The following is an 18,727-nucleotide window of genomic DNA, read 5'->3' as shown; positions in this document are numbered from 1 at the left end:
AGCCGGGTGGCCTGGTGGCCCAGGGGACAGATGCCTGCAGCAAGAATCAACAGTCCCCCTGCCTGCTATGTGCCACGGGGGTGGGGGGTTGAGTGGGGTCAGGGACCAGAACTTTGTCCCTGGTAAAATCTGGAGCGGAATTGAGAGCTCCGTCTGTCCTCTTGGCTCAAGTCATCTGTGATTCTGCCTCGTGGGGCCAGCCCCGAGTCAATGGGAGAGAATCCCCCCAGAGGGACTCCATCTCCGGTTCTCGACACTGGAGGTAAATTCTCTGGCAGCCTTCCCGGCCTCCCCCCCCAAGTTAATCAGGGGGCACCATGGCCGCGGGTGATGGCCAGCCCGGCATACGGCCTGAGGGGTGCATTTCCAACGACTTGGCACACCCCAGGGTAGCATGTCACAGGAATGAGTGTGAGATGACAGCCCCCAAACTGTCAATAGGGCACATGGATTGGGACCGCGCTAATTTTTTATATCGTATTACTTTGGATTTGCATAACTCCAAAGCCCATTAAATGTGACTGGTATATTCCCTCTGAAAGGGTTTTTTTTTTTTAAACCTTCCAACACAAGGAAACAGAGTCCATGGGAGAGAGAGATGAAGATGCCGGGCTGGACTTGACGGAGGAAGACCCCGGGGTTGAGGGACCCCCACAGGGGGGACCCCAGGACCATAGAGAGGGCCAGCGCATGATACCCCCTCCCTGGGGCGGGGGAGGCTCCACACTGTATTTGAGAAGCTAATTGGGAGCTTAGATTTCTTCTTCTTCTTCTTCTTCTTTTTTTTTTTAAGTTGAAATCACTCCAGGCTTGAAAGCTGCCAGGAAATGTTCAACCCCGACTTAAAAAATGCCTAAATGTCCAAACCCTCTCTATATCTCTCAGCACAGAGCAGCCCTTGGCTTGCCGAAATGGCTGGTGAGAATCTGCTGGGGGACCTGTGGCCCGAAACCAAACCAGGACTCGGGTCAGCCTGAAGCCTGGGACTCTGCATTTAGAGCTGAAGCTACAAACCAGCAGGGGCACTTTTCTTTTTTCTCCCCCAAACTGACCGAGTCGAAACATGGCCACACAAATCAAAAACCTCGCTCCCGATCGCCCCTTCCGCGTGCTCCCCCGTGGGTCCCTTCAGACGGCGAAGGCCTGTGATTATAACTTTGTTCGCCGTCCACTTCTGGTTGCCAAGTAGCTCCCTCTCCAAGATGAGATCACAAAGCTTTGAAAATCAGGCGCGCACCGCCCTGGCCACCCCGAGGAGGAGCGGGGGAGGCGCTCCGTTGAAAGGGGAGGAATTTGCTTCCGAGCGGCCGCCCTACCCTCGTGGAATTGTGGACGGGAACGCAGAACAATACACCGTCTGCAGCGGGCAGGTGGGGGCCGGGCACGCTTCAAAGAGGATTTCACAGGCCGGGTCAGCAGGGAGATGGACGGATGAGCAGCACAATTATTTGACTTTCTGAGCTGCTCTTTTGAAGCCTCCGCACTTCATAGAAAGAAAAAGAATAATCCTCTTTGCCAGCCTTTTGTGGCTCCATCTTTATTGTTCCCACCGAAATCCAAAGAAAACGGACGAGATTCATTCTGTCCAGAAAGCATTTGTGTATTTCATAGGGGTCTGGACTTTGAAGTGTCCAGAGTTAAGTGGGAGGAAAGACAAAAATTTCTGTTTAATCTGAGGAAATCAAAGGGGTTGGCAGGGGGCAGATTTCTGTGGCTCTCCAGCCTCACACAAAACAGTGTTGGGCGGTTTTCTCCTGTTACACACTCTTTTGCTGCCAAACCCAGCGTGGAAATTATCACAGGCTCCCCAAATGATGAAAATTAAACCAGACCACAGAGAAGCAAGTCTGTGGGCAAACTAAGACTGTTTCCTAAAACCCGGGAACATGATTTCACGGGCACTCGATCACATGACGTCCAAGACACTGGCCTGGCCCGCGGGTGGCCGACCTTCGGCAGAATGGCCTATCTGACTTGGGGTACGTGGCGGTGCCGGGTTAATATTTACTCCCTGGTGGGTCAAGCGGCTGACTGGATGCTCTGAATAATCAGATACTAAATACAGCTCTCAGTCTGGCCGTACCAACTCAATGGCCAAAGTAGGTCACCAGGAGCTGTGAGAGCACATTGCTTGCTGGTCTGTTCTGAGGGCAGAGAGAAAGAAATGCACCCAGTACATTTTGACCGACTTGGTCAAAAGTCACAGGCTGGCCACTGTGGGGATTTGCGGGCCGGTAGTGTTTTCTGCTGGTGGGCGAGGGTCCCTGAGGCTGCTTACGTGCCAGCTGGGCCCCGTCCGAAAAAGGACCCCGTAGGGAACTGTTTGCGTTGGGTTTTTAGGCCTAAATTCTGAGAACAACGATTTTCCACTGTCTTGTGTCACCAAACCTCTGTGAACAATGTCAACAGAGGCCCCGGGAGATCCCCGCACATCTGGGCTCGAGTCTGAGGGGCAGGCAGGGTTTCCACAGCGGGGGGTGGGGGCAGAGTCAGATCTTCAGTGGAGGGGACTGGGAGGAAGGAAGATGCAAAGAGGGGAGGACACCAGCTTGAGATGTGGGGGGGCTCTGCGGCGGCCGGGCCTCGGGACGCGAGAAGTCTCCTGAGGCCGTGAGAAAGGGGTGCCTACCTCCCTGGACGCTGGAGGCTGGAATTTGGACAGAGGTTTTCTTGTCTCCCTTCCGCACAGAGTCCCTGGAAGGTGCCCAGTGACATCTCGGCCCCACCGTGCACCTACCCAGGTCGCCTGCTCTGAGTTGAAGCAACGTCTGCCCTTCCGGCTCTAGACCCAGCTGCCGCCGCCAACCTCCTGTGACACACGCGTGCACTCGCCAGTGCGCACAGAAACGCGTGCCCGCAGGTGCTGGATGTGCCCCGTGGCGTACAGGCCAGTGCGCGGGTGCACCAGGCCCAGCAGGGCACCAAACACGCCCACACAGCAGAGCACACAGACATGCACACCGGGGCACAGGCGCCGGCACCCCCACCAGAGCACACAGGCAAACGCGCACTGGCACGCCTGTTTGCCAGCACCCGCCCTGAGCTAGAACCCGCGGGACAGACTGAGCCCCGGCTCTTCCCCAGATGGGACCCCCTGGCTGGGCCACTCCCTCCAGGACAAAGGACGTGCTACCTCAGGACAGCCGCTCGGGTCACGTCTTACAGCCAGCACGATGCCACGGGCACCCGTGGCCAGTGCGGCAACATGCAGTGGACGTCCTAACGTCTGTGGCCATAGAGACCAAGGGGTTCGTTTGACTCTCTCAGTGGGTGTCAGTTGGCATGCCGGCCACCCTCAGCCCCAAGGTCTCACAAAGGTGACGCCGCTACGAACAGGCCCGTGCCCCTACCGATGCCGCACAAAAGCACCTGACCTTCCCCTTCTCCCCCCCGCCAGTTCCCCCCACCCCCCACCACCAGCTCCAGCAGTGGCCAACAGATAGGCACAGACAGGGTGGGGCAAAAGCAGGTTTACAGCTGGGAGTATGCGAGACACGGTTTATTCTCGTAGTCTTGATTAATTATTGTATTAGATCCAACCGAACAACTGTGAGCGTCCTCTTGCCCCACCCTGTACCTGGCTCTCAAATGCTTCCTGTGTTTTCTCGGCCTCAGATCTCCTATCTCAGCTTGCTTTGCTCCGGTCCCCACGGCAGGGTTTGTCCCCCCCGAGCTCAGCCCAGGCAGGTGCGTGAGAGGGATTACAGACACCCGTCCTTCAGAGGGGCTCCGCTCCTCCCGGAGAGCGTGGGCACCAAACCCCAACCCCAGGGTGCTTCAGAAAACCTCCCACAGGCAAAACCTGCCACACTGTGTGCAGATACAGTCCCATCCAACAGGCCGACCACAGGCTGTTATTCAGGATCAGAGCCTCCGACATAGAATTCATTTGGGTTGACACGTTTAATTTCCACCCAGGCAGAAAGTGGAAGTGGTCGGGGTGGGTACTCGCTCATGGAAACAGGTCGAATGGTAAACAGAAAAAGCTCCAAAGTAGACGTATTTATAAAGAGCAGAACAGAAGATACGGCTTTCTACCAGATTTAAGGGGAAACGAGTTCAGAACCATAACAATAAGCCAGAGAAAAAACACTCTATGTTAACAACCAAGTATTTCTTGCTCGGCAGAAAATGTACATTCAATGAGGGTATTCAGCATCCATGTCAGTATCCGTTACTTTAAAAATGGAGAGGAAAATAGTGGTCAGTGCTTATGTGGGGGAATGCCTTCAAAAGTCTGCTTCAGAGTGCAGTCTCCGGTGTGCGATTTTGCAAACTGACACACTGGGTGGGGAGTCGGCCCAGAGGATGCGAGAGGGCCCTGAACGCCAGAAGGAGAACCCGGTCCGGGGCCGGGCTCCCTTCTCTGGCGCGTCATCAAACCTCAGAGGCCTTTCCTTCGCTCGCAGAAGGAGAATCCTGCGACCTCTCTGCCGCTCGCCAGAGGATGGCCACGAGGACCCGGCCGGAGAGGGTGTGGGCAGCACCTGGCGAACGGAGACCTGGGCCTTGCCCACAGGGGACAACAGGCCAGACAGGGCCAGCGCCCGCCCCTGTCCTCGTTCCAAGGCTTTCTACTTATTTTCTGCCCCGTGAGCCTGACCAGTATAGTTACTGAGTGGCACAGACCCCCCCAGGCTAGTGCAGTGGACGGCGGGAGGGGGCTACCTCAGGCCGCAGGGGCCCTCCCTCCAAGCCAGACCTGCCCACAGAGTGCCCGGGGGGCCTCGGCGAGTTTGCAGCCGGGGCGAGCGTGTAGCGAAGAAGCCGGCAAAGGTGGGCTTCACCTGTGTGCCCTTCCCGACAGAGGCTCCTGCTGGACCCTCGAGAAACCTGTGATCAGGCGGAAATCCCGATTAAAAAAAATATATATATAGGGAGTTACGGGAGAGGAAGATGTTCAGGTGCCTTAGGCGGCGTGTCGGTCAGCACGGGAGGGTCGGGGGCAATTAATGTCCTTTACACCTTTGCCACCACCAGGCCGTCCCCTGTTCATCTGGTGGGTGAAGGGGACGTTCCACCCCCTCCTCTGTCTGCTCCCAGGGGAGGACACTACAGGCCTGAGGGACATTTCTGACCCCACTCACACTGCATCTGAGTGACAAGGAAAGAAAAGGAGGCGGGTGAGGGCCAGGCTCTCCCGTTACCACCTGGGGAAGGCGACGGGCCGTCTCTCTTGCAGGGAGGGAAACCGAGGCACACATGGTAATGGATGCCGCTCTGTGAGCACTGCGTGGAGGCACGTCCAAGGGTGCCTCCAGCTCACGACAGTCCCCTGAGTCACACGGCGTGGCCACCACTCGACAGAGGCTCTGAAGGGGGGGTGACTGGCGGCAGTGACCGCCTGGGGACGAACCAGGACTTGGGCCCAGGCCCCCCTGCTCTAGAGAGGGCAGAAATGAACTTGGACGGGCTCAGAGGAGATAAAACAAACTCTCCTCCATGGGATGACCCCCCTCAGGAGCCCAAAGTGGGCTGCAGAACGTTCTTTGAATTCAGCATCTCCACTGTGAGCCCTGGAGAAATTAGCCCGAGGAGGAACCAAAAAGAAAATTGTAAAGCTGCGTACACAAAGCTTTTCTTGCACGATTAGCTACAATAACAAAAATTAGAAACCAGCCCAAATGCTCAGCAATAAGGAAATAGCGGAGAAACATGATGCATGAATTATAAAAGTTTATAGAGCAATTAAAAGCGATCAGGAAGGCCGAACATGAAAAAAAGTCGTAATAGAATCTTTTAACAAGCACATGAAACCACTGTTTTAACAGCAACTGAACAAACATGTGTATACCGTTGTTATAAAATATTGGAATGGAATGCAAAGAAGTGAAAGTAAAAAAGTTATTAGGCTAGCCTGGTACGATTATGGCTTTTTAAAACTTTGTAACTTCCTCTAATGATTTTATGGTATTTTTGTTAAAATACTTCAAATTAACACACACACAAAGAAGGTAATAGCTATGAGGAACATTTAGGTAGTAACCTAGACCACACTGAATATGATGGGGGTTTTCCCCCCAATATTTTGAGGCAATTCGGCAACTGGATAAACCCATGTAACGTGATTTAGACTATAATCCACAGATTCTTATTTTTCTCCTTGGTTCCTTTCACCGGCTTTTCAGTTCCTTAACTAACGATCTCCAATGATGCTAGCCTTCTTTATTTTCTGCTTGGCCCCTGGTTTAAAGCCAAGTCAGAGAAAGGAGTGCCTTCCCTCATTTATTCCTTTTTGAGAAGTATGGGTTGCATCTTATGAAATTGCAGTTGTCTTAGGCCCAAAATAAGTGAATGCAGGGAATTTCACACGACCCACCCAGGAAATTTGAACGGTGGCCGGGTTTTACCTCAAACCTTCCTGATGACCATTTCCAATCACTCTGTTCACGCACACGGACCTCCAGCTCTTAATGTCTTACGAGGAAAAACCTTTGTTTAACCCCATGTCCTCCAGACAAAAGGTCCGAACAAGGCCCCTCCAGCCTACCCTCCTCCCAATTAAACCACGATAAAGTTGATTCAATGGAAGCGTCTAGATTTCCTGCATTGACTGGTGGGGGACCCTGTTCCAGGTGTCAGGCTAAGGGCTGGGATACACATAGGAGGGAGGCTGGGGTGGCCTTGTCCCCAGGGAGTGAGTCCTCGGGTCTCCAGGCCGGAAGAGATGGCTGAGCACCAGCTGTGACTCAGGTGCCCCCCTTATCTCAAGGAACAGGTCAAGTGAGCATTTTGGTTATTTTTTAACCAAACCGACTGGATGTCTGCTCCAATGGCTTGCCTGCCGTCGCACTGGCGTGGAGAAGAACTAGCCCCTGCTGTGTATCTGATGGGCTGGCAGAGCCGCAGGTGAAGAGGCTCAGGAGAGCCACACGCCCTGAGTGTGTGTTTGCCCCCAGTGTGCGTGAGCACACCTCACGCCAGGCCGCGCCCGGAACGCCCAAACCTTCCGACTACAACACAAGATGCCACGCGTGGGGGCTCCACGGTAAAAGTGAGCACCCCATACAATTCAATCCATTTTTTAAAGACAAAAGCAAACACAAATAAGATGTGACAATAAATACGCCAGTGGCCATTCAGAACGCTGAGCCCCTCGCCTCCAGGAGCAGAGCCGGGGGACTGGAGGTTGAAATGAGCCATTTGCGGAAATGCCATCGACGGAAAACCTGTCCCAGCATTGCTTAAAAGCAATGTCCCAGCACCAAGTTTCAACAGGGACCTGCTGTTCTGGAAGTTTGCCTCGGAAACTCCAGGCCCTGTGTGCACACACCAGTCACGGATCCAAATCCCGGGGGCCACCTGACCCGTGGTGGCCAGGTGGGCTTTGTCTGTCCTGTCCCCCCGCCTGACTAACTGCTGACGACAAACATTGCTCAGGCGTGTTTTCACTTCAGGTGATGGGGGGGCATCCCCTGCAGAGTAAGCGTCTTAAAGAGCAAAACTGGGGGGCCATCCTGAGACTGGCCGAAGCTGCGGCCCCCCGGCTCTCGGCCTGGCTGGGACGGAGCCCGCCAGGGTCCCGTGCTGCTGGGAGCGCACTCAGAGTCCAAAGAAAGGGATGGAGAAAGTGCCCCGGCTGCCTTGCCACACCTTCGAGAGCAGCTTAGCCATCCCAACTGTGGGTCTCCATTTCCTGTCCCCAGGCACGGAGAACAAGGAAACAGGCCAAAGGTGACAATTGTGGTAATCGGTGCAATGGCCACCAACAGGCTGTCCAGGCACATCACAGTCACTTCTCAGTCCGCAGTTCTGCAGTGAGAGTTACCCTCCTCTAGAGGTGGGGAAACTGAGGCCCAGAGAGGTTAAGTAACTTGCCTGAGGCTGCACAGGCAGGACAGCAGCAACGCCGTCATCGGCCTGACTCCCCCCAGCAACCACATCCAGCTGCCCCTCCAAAAGCAGAGCTGCCCGCAAGCCCAGGAGCCTGCGTTTCCTGAGGCTTTGTGTCACAGCTGCCTGTCCTTTGTCCTCACCTGGCACAGGACAAGGGTGGCTGTGGGGTGGGGAGTTAGAGGCACAGAGCAACTGAGGGCTCTGTGGGCAAACGTTAGCACCTGGCACGGGGCACGTCACCCCAGTCCCCGCCAGCCTCGGGCCCTGGGGACGGTGACTGCCTGGCATCCCTTCACCCAGGGAGACCTTAGGGTAGACACACCAGGTCATTCTCTGCCTGCACCCGTGTGACCCAGGCGTTTCCAAGCAAATGCGAATGGGAAGGGCCTAGTGAAAGGTCCGTGCTGTGCAGGGTTTGGGGTCAGTAACTTCACTGAGCAAGAAAAGAGAGAAACCTGACGCCTAATTGCACCAGTGGCCTGCCCTGTGGGGACAATCACAGAGAATGTCAGGGCATACGGGGCGCTCAGGGCCCTGGGCTTTAGAGTTTCCCATCCCCTCACTGCGGCAGGGAAAGGACCCCGAAAAACACGTGTCCCTGAGTGGTGTCTATAAGGAGCTGACATTTCCATCTGCGCACCGGCCAGACGTGTGGCAAGATGAATGTGAACGGTTCCTGCTGCTCCGGTGCTGCAGCCCCAGCTTGTCCACTGGGCGGGTTTTATTCTCCATATTTGGAGGCCGTGGCACTCAAGTAGCTTTTCTTTGTCCCATCTAAGCCCACGTTGCCCCAGCCTCGTCCTCAGTGAAGCCACAAGGAAAGGCCACACAGTGACTTAGCTCCTGAGGACCATCCCCCACGCCTGAGGCCCCGGCCTACACCCGTGGCTGTCCACTGGGCACTGACTTCCCAGCTGCTCGGTGTCATGGGTCCTTGCTGTCCCCTGCTCGCCGGGAGGGCTGCTCCAGGATGGCTCTGACCCCCTCACCCACAGCCCCGTGAGAATCCTACCCAGCCAGGCCTTTCTGAGAACAGAGAGGCGGCGCCACAGAAAACCCACAAGCGCTGAGACCTTGACAGCCCAGGCCCAGGGCCAGGCCTGCGCCAGGTCCCCAGGGCGGAGCGGAAGTGCCGAGGGCCCCCTGCCTCCCACCGCCATCCCACGGTGAGGTGAGGGAGGACGTTTGGGACACCCCCTCCATTTCTTTAGATCCAAACACAGCTTGCCCCATTCCCGGTACAATGCATGGCCCAGGCCCCCCCAGGACGGCCCGCCCTGTCTCTTCCTCCCCACAGCAGGTAAGAAGACGCCAGGAGAGCTTCCCTCCATGAACCGAAACGGGGCGAGGAGTCGGTGCTCTGCTGGTTGGTTTGTCACTCATGGCGGTGATGTGACAAGTCATATCCTCTCCTCTGTCCCCCTGTGTTCCGGCAGCATGTCTGGCTTTGTGGCCTCGGGTGAGGAGCCAGCTGCCTGCGTGAGGGTGGGGAGCCCCGAGCCTGGGAGGAGTGTGTCACAGGGCAGTGCTGGTCGTGGGCCGCGGAACTGAGCCTGGGCACAGAACCCTCCACCCGGAAGGCCACGTCCCTCCTTTGTTAACCCCGCTCGGTCCCTGGCCCAGCGAGGCATTTCATATCGACCAGGGCCACAGCCATGGCCTTGCCCGGCGGACGAGTGAAATGTTCTCTGTTGTGAAGGAAGAAGGAGACAGACGGAGTGACGGAGCCAACCAGGGGGGGACAAGGGTTCACAGGAGCTAGAGCAGCGTCGCAGCCCGAAACATGGCCCGGCCCGGCTGACGTTTCCCGACCCTGCCCGGCTTCTGTCCAGCCCTGGGCCTGTCCCAGGTGCCCACCTGTGTCCTTCCCCCTCGTCCTCCCCCTCCCCTCTGATCACTGGAAATGTCCACACTTTGAGCGAGTGTGTTCTGAAGCTGCTGCCTCTGAACTGACGCACCACTTGCTGGGAAGACGCCGATGGCAGGCAGCTCGGAGCCTGACCCCACCCCGCTCGGCTGCCCATCGAGCGTAGAAGGACGGGGTTTGGAGGAGACACCACGTCCTCGCCAGCCCCCCACGCTGGGTCCCCCCACATGCCCGCCACGGGCACACAGAGTTTCTCCAAGTTCCCCGCCCTGGTTTCCGCAGCCTTACCTGCCGGTGGGAACTGAGCCTGCAGGAGGGTCGCGATGACCAGCGCCTCCCACTTCATGGTGTCCTGTCCCCCCGGGAGGGCCGTGTGCCGGGACGAAGGCGAGACGGGGAGTGCGTGCCCGCTGCGCTCTGCGCGGCCCCCTCAGGAAGTGGGGACCAGTGGCAGCCGGCAGGCCCGACCTCACACCCCTCTCGGCTCACAGGCAGGAAGCTGCGGAGGCCCGAGGGTTTGGGGTGTGTCCGCCTGCCTGCCTGCTGTTTGCTTTTCCTCCCCGTTAACCGCTGCCTCCTTCTCCTGTGCCCGCCCCTGACGCTGGTGTTGTTCTTGCCCAATGCCTACCTGGACTGGGGGCATCGGTCCCGAGGCAAATACAAGCTCCCGGCGCCTGTCCAGGCACCTGCCGTGTTCCCGGACTTGGGTTTGTACAGGGGCCGGGGAGACGGCAGGGCCCTGGTTGGGTCAGGCTGAACGCCCGGGCCTCCAGGCGGCCTCGGCTACCTGCTGGCTGCGTGGCCTTGAGCGTGGCAGCAGCATCTGCAGACTTGGGCGTCCTGATCTATAAAGCAAACTGATAGAGCAGATCCTAGCCTGCAGTCCTGAACTTGACCTGAATTTGAACCTTCGTGTAGTTGGAAATAGGTGTCAGACCCTCCTGTTACTTTTCAACATTTAAGCACTGGCTTCGTTTCCAATAATAAAAATGATAAATACCTGGGAATGAACTTAATAAAAAGTATAAAATCCACAGGAAACAAACTTTAAAACATTCCTCAACAACACGGGAAACATTTCTGAACAGTGGAAGACAGCAGGGTCTCTGATCAAAAGTTTCTCCCTAAAAAAGACCACAATTCTCCCTAAATTAGTCAATCCATCCCTCTAAAAACACCTGCGAAAGCCTTAGAACAAGGTGTAAGGCTATTCCAAAGTTACCATAAAAAATTAATATATAATAACAGCTGGACACCAAAAGGACAACAATCAAAGGAAAAACAGGCAAGTTGGACTTGATCAAAAATTGTAACACGTTTAACTATAAAGGACACCTATTGAGAACTGAAAAGGCAACCTATAGATGGGAGAAAATACTTGCAGATCATATACCGATAAGGATGTAGTATTCAGAATACATAAATAACCCCCACAACTTCACAGGAAAAAAAATAACCCAATAAAAAACCAGCCAAAGACCCGAGCAGACATTTCTCCAAAGATGCACAAAGAGCCGCAAGCACAGGAGAAGGTGCTGGACACCATCAGCCAAAGGGAAGTGCAGAGAAAAGCTGCAGTGGGCTGTTTCCACAGCACAGAAGGCAGGTGTTGACGAGGACAAAAGAGATGGGAGCTCTCGCGTGGCTGGCGGGCGGGGGGGCCGGTGGAACCCCCCCAGAAACAGTTTGGCATTTCCTGGAACCGCTGAGCAGGGCTGCCAGGGACCCCACAATCCCTCCCCGAGGCATGTAGCCAGAAGCACTGAAAACACGTGTCCCCTAAGGCTCGTACATGAATGTGTGAGGCAGCCTGGTTCCTAACCGCCCCAAACTGGAAACAGCCCAAACACCCAGCATCCAAGGAAGGGAGCTTCTCCAAACAGCAGAATAGGGTTCCACCATAAAAGGGGGGAAGGAGGCATCGTTAGTTACGTCGTCCAACGTGGACGAGCTCTGAAAACGTCCTACTAAGTGAAAGAAGCCAGACCCAAAACCCCACACTGATGGCACTTGTATGAAACTAGCGACCCTAACGGGTGTGACGTTCCTCTGGGGAGTGACAGAAATGCTGGGAATCAGGTTGTGGGGACGGCACACGAGTACACTGTGAGTACTCTCGGAACCGCTTAAAAATGGTGACTTGTGTGTTGTGGGACTTATATCTCAATGCACAGGCAAGGCTGAAACACACCAGCAAAAGAACAGCCAGGAAAACAGTGGGAAAGAGTAAGGAGGGTGAAATAGCCCAACATCAAACCTCACAGCTTGACACAACCGCCATCTAGGGCGTGTGGTACTACAGACACACACGTGGGTTGTCGACTGGTTTCCGACTAACGGGAGCAAGGAAAAATTAATGGGCAAGTGGTGGTCTTTTACGATAGATGGTGCTGGATCGACTGAATGGAAAAAAACAGCAAATATTGACCCTTATTTTACACCATACACAAAAATTCGTCAAAATGGGTCATAGACCTAAATGCAAAACATAAAACTATCAATCTTCTGAAATAAAGCCCAGGAAAAAAACCCTGATGATATAACATAGGAAGCACAAAATAGAAGAGAGACAAACTGATATATTTGTCTGAATCAAAATTAAAAACTTTGTTCATTGAAAAACACCATTAAGAAATGATTTGCGAAGACTTCCGCCAAGATGGAGGCATAGGTGGATGTGCCGTGCCTTCTCACACAACCAAGATTAGAGAAAACTAAATATTAGCAACAGAAAACACAGCCAGAACACGGAAAATTGAACTTTTCGGAAGTCCGTTAACAACAAATTCTTCAGCCTGACCTGTAAGGGGCGAAACCAGCGGCTGGCGGAGCAGGGTTGCACAGGAAAACTCGGTCAGACACACTCAGGCCGGCGGAATCCAGGCGCAGGGTCAGACCTAGTGAGCGACCCAGCGAGCAACCAGGCGAGCGACCGCGGGGGAGACAGCCGGGCCCAGGGCTGCGTGTTGACTGAGGTCGCGCATTTGTGCGAGGGTGGACAGGCGAGGGAGTGGGCGGTTGGACCAGGCCCGGCAGGTCCCCACGGCAAGCGGCAGTGGAGGGCGCCGCCATTTCCCTGCTCTGACCCCACCTCCACATACAGCGTCATAACCCAGCGACTCTGAGTGGCCCGGCCCAGGTGAACCACCTCAGGCACTGCTCCTCCGCACCCAGCTGTGAGAAGCGGCAGAGGGGGTCGCCATTTCCCCGCTCTGGCCACGCCCCCACATACAGCGTCACAACCCAGCGACCTGGGAATCCAAGGCGCCGCTTCTTAAAGGACCCGAACAGACCAAGAATGGCGCAGGAGGATCTCAGAGCCCCAGAGCCAATAAATCTAAGCGATGAAGAAATAGCAAAACTCACAGACGCACAGTTTAAAACATTGGTGATCAGGATCCTCACAGAACTGGTTGATTATACCGACAAATTAGACAAATATATGAAGGCAAAACTAATTGAAACGAATGGAATTGCACAGGACACCAATAGCAATGAAAAGGAAACTGGGACTCAAATCAATGGAGTGGGCCAGAAGAAAGCAAATAATGGCCAAACAGAAAAGAGTCAAGAAGCAAGAATTCAAAGAAATGAGGAGAGTCTTAGGAACCTCCAGGACATCTTTAAACACTCCAACATCCAAATTATAGGGGTACCAGAAGGGGGAAAGGCACAGCCACCAGTGGAAAACTTATTTGAACAAATAATAAAGGAGAATTTCCCCAATCTGGCAAAGGAAATAGACTTCCAGGAAATCCAGGAAGCTCAGAGAGTCCCAAAGAAGTTGGACCCAAGAAGGAACACACCAAGGCACATCGTAATTACATTAGCCAAGATTAAAATGAAGGAGAGAATCCTAGAAGCAGCAAGAGCTAAGGGGACAGTCACCTACAAAGAAGTCCCCATCAGACTGTCAGCAGATTTCTCAAAAGAGACCTTACAGGCAAGAAGGGGCTGGAAAGAGGTATTCCAAGTCATGAAATCTAAAGACCTACAACCAAGATTGCTCTATCCTGCAAAACTTTCATTTAAAATGGAAGGACAGATAAGGTGCTTCTCAGATAAGATCAAATTCAAGGAGTTCATCATCACCAAGCCCTTATTATATGAAATATTAAAGGGACTTATCTAAGAAAAAGAAGTTAAAGAAACATGAACAGTGAAAGGACAACAAACTCACAGTTATTAACAACCACACCTAAAACGAAAGCAAACTAAAAGGACAGCTAGATCAGGAGTGGAAACATAGAAATGAAGATCTCAAGGAGGGTTAGCAACAGGGGAGCAGGAGTAGGAGAAGGGGGGAGAAGGTACAGAAAATAAGTAGCATAGACAGTAGATAGAAAATAGATGGGGGGGGCAAGAATAGCATGGGAAATATAGAATCTAAAGGACTTGAGACACATGGTCATAAACTAAAGGGGGGGTGATGGTGGGGATGGGGGGTAGGGTGGAGGGGAATAAAGGGGGAATAGAACAACTGTAACAGCATAATCAATAAAAAAATTTAAAAAAAAAAGAAATGATTTGTGAATACACCTGTCAGACAGAGGATTTGATCCATAATACATAAAGAACTCTTTCAACTTAGTAATAGTTAACTCAATGAGAAAATAGGGCAAAAGATTTGAATAGAAAAATTACCAAAAGACGATAAATCAGGGATCAGTAATCCCGTGAAAAGATGCTGAGCATCATTAATAATTAAGGAAATGCAAAGTAAAACACTCAGAGATGCCACTGCACAGCTGTTCATGCGGCTAAAACAAAACAACTCGCCACACCCAAGAGTTGGCAAGAAGGTGCAGGTCCTTTTCTGCACTGACGACGGGGACGGAAAATGACAGCCATTTTGGAGAATGGCTTCGCCGTTTCTCACAAAGGTAGACACACGTTTACCGCACAGTCCAGCCGTCCTACTCCTAGGCAGCGACTCAAGACGAAAGGAAACAAACGTCCACTTCTCACGCAGGTCCCCAGCGGCTGTGTTCGTAGCAACCCCAGACTGGAAACCACCAGAGTAACTCGTCAGCAGATGCAAGGAGAAACAAGCGACAACATATCCATTCAATGAACTAAGGCTCAATAATAAAAACGAATAAACTACTAGCGACTCCACAGTGTGGTTAAATCTCAGATTTGTTGCCCCAAGTGAAAGAAACCAGGCAGGCTCCATATTGAACAATCCCACGGAGGTGAAATCCGGGCCCTGTGGCAACGGCTTCGTTCCCTTACACTTCAAGGGCGTCTAGATATTTTCAATCACAACCAATACTTTGTGCCGAAGGTATAAAAACAAATCAGAAATCCACGGAAGAGGGAGTAATGAGCGGCTTTTATGTGAATGGAAGACCCTCAGCATCCGTCGCAGTAAGATCCATCAACATTAAAACACCCATGCGTGTACCTTTTTTTGACCTAAATATTGGATCCACTCCCCACCCTGGCTTCTATCCTTTCTTGCCTCCCAAGGACATTGTTCTACAAATTTTGTCTGGAATATTATTATTTTTTCTTCTAAATTGGATCACAGTTACCAGTACGCAAGCATCTTTTAAGACATCTCCCAAAGGTGTGAGAAGCATTTGCACAGTGGAGCTTCCGGCTGCTGCTCTGAGCCCCTGGATTTGCTGGCTCAGCTGACAGCCAGCAGTACCTTCCAGAAAAGTGAGTCGGGCCACGCTAGAGGGCTAGGTGCCGGGGGCCAACCAAACACACACGCACACACACACACACACACACACACACACATACGTGATGAGAGACACCAGTATGAGCCGTGAAATCTCAAAATTCTTCAAAGCAGGGAGTCTTGGTGAAAGAGTTATTCTAACCTACCTCTTTTTACGGTCTCTCCTTGGGCCACAGGTTTGGCGGTTTCTGGGTGTGACCACCAGCCGTCTCTGCTCGCTGTTCCCGCGCCATCAGGGGCACCTGGGCAGCCAGGTGTGAGGGGCCTGCTGGGCAGCGCCCTGGGGTGCCCACGGGCCAGTCAGGGATCTACAGACAAGATCCCCACCAGGGGCTCATGAGTGGGCTTCTCAGGGGAGCCATTAGCAGGACCTTGTCCCTTCCATACCCTTGGAGAGCCAGCTGCCACTCGGCGGCTCCCCAGGCGTGCAGCAGGCGACTCAGCGGTCTGGGTGGAGGGAGACAGACCTGAGCGCCTTCAGCTTCATCCACGGGCTGGGGAACCGGGGCTCCCCTGGCCTCCCTCCTCACCAAGGAAGAGGTCGTGAGACCAGGGCCCGGAAGGGCGCTCTGGGCCTCAGCTGTGTGTGCACCCTGCGCAAGGGCCCCATCGGGCTTTTCCTCTCCCCGCTGCAAAGTTCCGGCCCTCTGACCGCTCATCCCAGTGGGATGCTGGAGCTTCTCCCACCTCCCTCCTTCTCCCCCACACCCCCCCACACACACACCTGGGCATGGATGTGGCAGGAGGGGGTGGTTCCCAGAGGCTCCCAGACCCCGGCTGGGAGGGGCTGGAGCTGGTTTCACCGCGGTCGGGTCCCCAGCCAGGCCTGAGGTCTGTGCTCATCCCCCGACTAGCTGGTGTGCAAGACTCCTCCTGCACCCCTTGGCCTAGGGTGCTGGGCCCCAGGGGTCCCACAAGGGCACTTTGTCCTCAGACAAATGCCAAGTTTGTCAATGCTGAGGGTGGGCCAGAACAGGGGGTGTCCTCTTGAGCCGTGTTGCTGACGCCACCGCATGGCTCCTGTCAGTGCTTCTGTCTCGGTGAGGCCAACGGTCCGGCGGAAGCTTTCTCCACAGAACTGGAATCCTGGGCCGTACAAGACGGGGAACACCCTGCTCCCTGCCTCCTGCTTGGAGCTGCCCCGCACCCCATGAGCTGCTCATGGTCTGGGGCTCCATGAACAGGATTCCAGAAACTTCCCCTCTGCCGTCTACCCCACACACCGTGGATGGAAGGGGCCAGACCTCCCTCCCAAGGCCCCGTGTGTGACCAGCAGCTCCTGGGCGTGGGGGGGCGGGGGGGCGGCACGGCATTCTTGGAGACAGAGTCAGAGTTAGGGACCGGGTCTGCCGCAACGTCTGTGAACTCCCCCCATCTGGGGGTCATCTGGGGACCCCAACCTCCTTCCTGGAGTGAGGAGCGCGATGCATGAGCACACTTTATAAAATTAAGTCCTACAGCAATTGTAACGTTTTTAAAGCTTTTTATTGATTGATTTTAGAGAGCTGGGTGGGGGAGTGGAGAGAAACACTGTTCCATTTATTCATTCATTGGTCAATTCTTTTTAAAAAATATTTTATTTATTTATTTTTAGAGAGAGGGAAAAGGAGGGAGAAAGAGAGGGAGGGAAAACATGCCTCTCATACGCCCCCTACTGGCCTACTGGGGACCTGGCCTGCAACCCAGGCATGTGCCCTGACTGGGAATCGAACTATCGACTCTGGTTCACAGGCTTGCGCTCAATCCACTGAGCCACACTAGCCGGGGCCACTGGTCGATTCTTATGTGTGCTGTGAGTGGGAATCGAACCTGGAAGCTGGGTGTATCAGGACGATGCTCTAACCAGCTGACCTACACGGCCGGGGGTATAACACTTATTTTTGAGAAAATTCAAATTATAGGTTACCAACTGATATTTGAAGCAAGGGAAAGAAAAGTAGCTGGTGTTTATTGGGCTTTTAGATGTCCAAAGTCATCGGTAACCTGAAGGTAATCCCACTGTTACCGGTCAAGTCTGGGGTACTCACCCACTCACAGGACTAAGTAACAGAAATTTCTTCAGAGCAGTTTGCAACGTACGCCAACAGCTTTTCCCGCTGCTGGCAGTCCCTCCAAGGAAATAAACACAGATGTAGGAAATACTGTGTAGGCCAAAAAGTCTGTTTGGTCTTTTCCTATGATGGCTCTCGTAGTGCCGAGTTGTCTTCAACTTTGTCCGAAACGATTTTGTTAGATTGCATTGTAACAGCTGTGAATTTTTTTAAAAACTCATAAAAACTGGTGAACTTTTGTGTAGCCATTTTAATATTGAAGACAGAATAAAATAAGCAACATTTTGGGCATATTATGCTTTATTGTTTCAAGAAAGGTAAAAACATAACTGAAATGCAAAAAAATAAATAAATTGTGCAGTGTGTGGAGAAGGTGCTGTGACCGATCCGAGGGGTCAGAAATGGTTTGCGGAGTTTCTTGGTCCTGTTGATGTTTTGGCCAAATAACTCTGCTGTGGTGCCGTCTCACGCACTGGAAGGTGTTTAGCGGGCCCCCGGCCTCTGCCCACTGGAAGCCATCTTTTCCACACATCTTATCATAAATACAGAGGAAAAACTGAGAACAGGATGAAGTTTCGTTGGCTGGTGTATATATACCTCCCTTAGTTCCCCAAAGGACCTCAGTTAGAATGGGCCTCTCAGGTGAAGATGCACAGAGCAGCCGGGTCTGAAGTGACAATTTGGAATTTCCCTAAAACATGTTGACCTACCAGCTCGACACTGAGTAAAATGTTTTGTTTTGTTTTGTTTTGTTTTAGTAGTAAAACCGAAAACGCAGCCGGTTCCAGGAGAGTCGTGCCCTCTTCGACTGCTCTGTGTTGCCGGTCTGAATGTTACTAAGAGGGAGGAGCGGCTCCGACAGCGGCGAGCCGGGGTGTCTCTGCGTGGGTTTCGCTGAGCCCCGCTCCGGTTCACGAAGGGTTTTCTCCACCCCACCTCGGACCTGCAAGGACCCTGGACTGGAAGACGGAGCCAACTGGGATCGTTGGCTGTGGTCTGGCAAAGACAGTGGCCTTGGGTGGTTGGCACAGACCCAAGGCCAAGATGGTTCCCACCAAATGCGGCCCGCTGGGCTGGGAGCCCCGGGCGGCTCCGCCAGCCCCTCTCTCCACCTGCGTTTTCTCTCCTTCAGGAGACCCTGCCTTGCCCTCTGGGCCAAAGCCTGTCCCCCGCCAAGACACTCATGCCCTTGCGGGTGAAGGGGAGGGCTGTCCCTCTTCGTAGGAGGTGGGGTGCAGGGGGACCGAAGCATGTGACATAGAGGCCTCCATGTCTGCTCCC

The 18,727-nt window shown here is 53.6% G+C and overlaps 1 protein-coding gene across 2 annotated transcripts in view; it reads right to left on the bottom strand.

Moving 5' to 3' along the window:
* LOC119065449 (T-cell surface glycoprotein CD3 zeta chain) overlaps positions 1 to 10,206 on the bottom strand; it is a 58,877-nt gene extending 48,671 nt beyond the window's left edge. The window contains exon 1 of one of the 2 annotated variants that reach the window (XM_037167504.2): positions 9,992 to 10,206. In XM_037167504.2, coding sequence (XP_037023399.2) covers positions 9,992 to 10,049 — 58 coding nt within the window. In that variant the 5' untranslated portion in view covers positions 10,050 to 10,206. The remainder of the gene's footprint in view (positions 1 to 9,991) is intronic. The other variant, XM_037167505.2, reaches the window with a different exon arrangement.
* Between the last annotated feature and the right edge of the window lie 8,521 nt (positions 10,207 to 18,727).

Source organism: Artibeus jamaicensis, unplaced genomic scaffold (assembly GCF_021234435.1).
Source record: "Artibeus jamaicensis isolate MK-2021 breed Jamaican fruit bat unplaced genomic scaffold, CSHL_Jam_final scaffold_625, whole genome shotgun sequence".
NCBI classification, from domain to species: domain Eukaryota; kingdom Metazoa; phylum Chordata; class Mammalia; order Chiroptera; family Phyllostomidae; genus Artibeus; species Artibeus jamaicensis.
The sequence above is the reverse complement of the archived record's forward strand: the minus strand, read 5'-3'. Positions and strand labels throughout refer to the sequence as shown.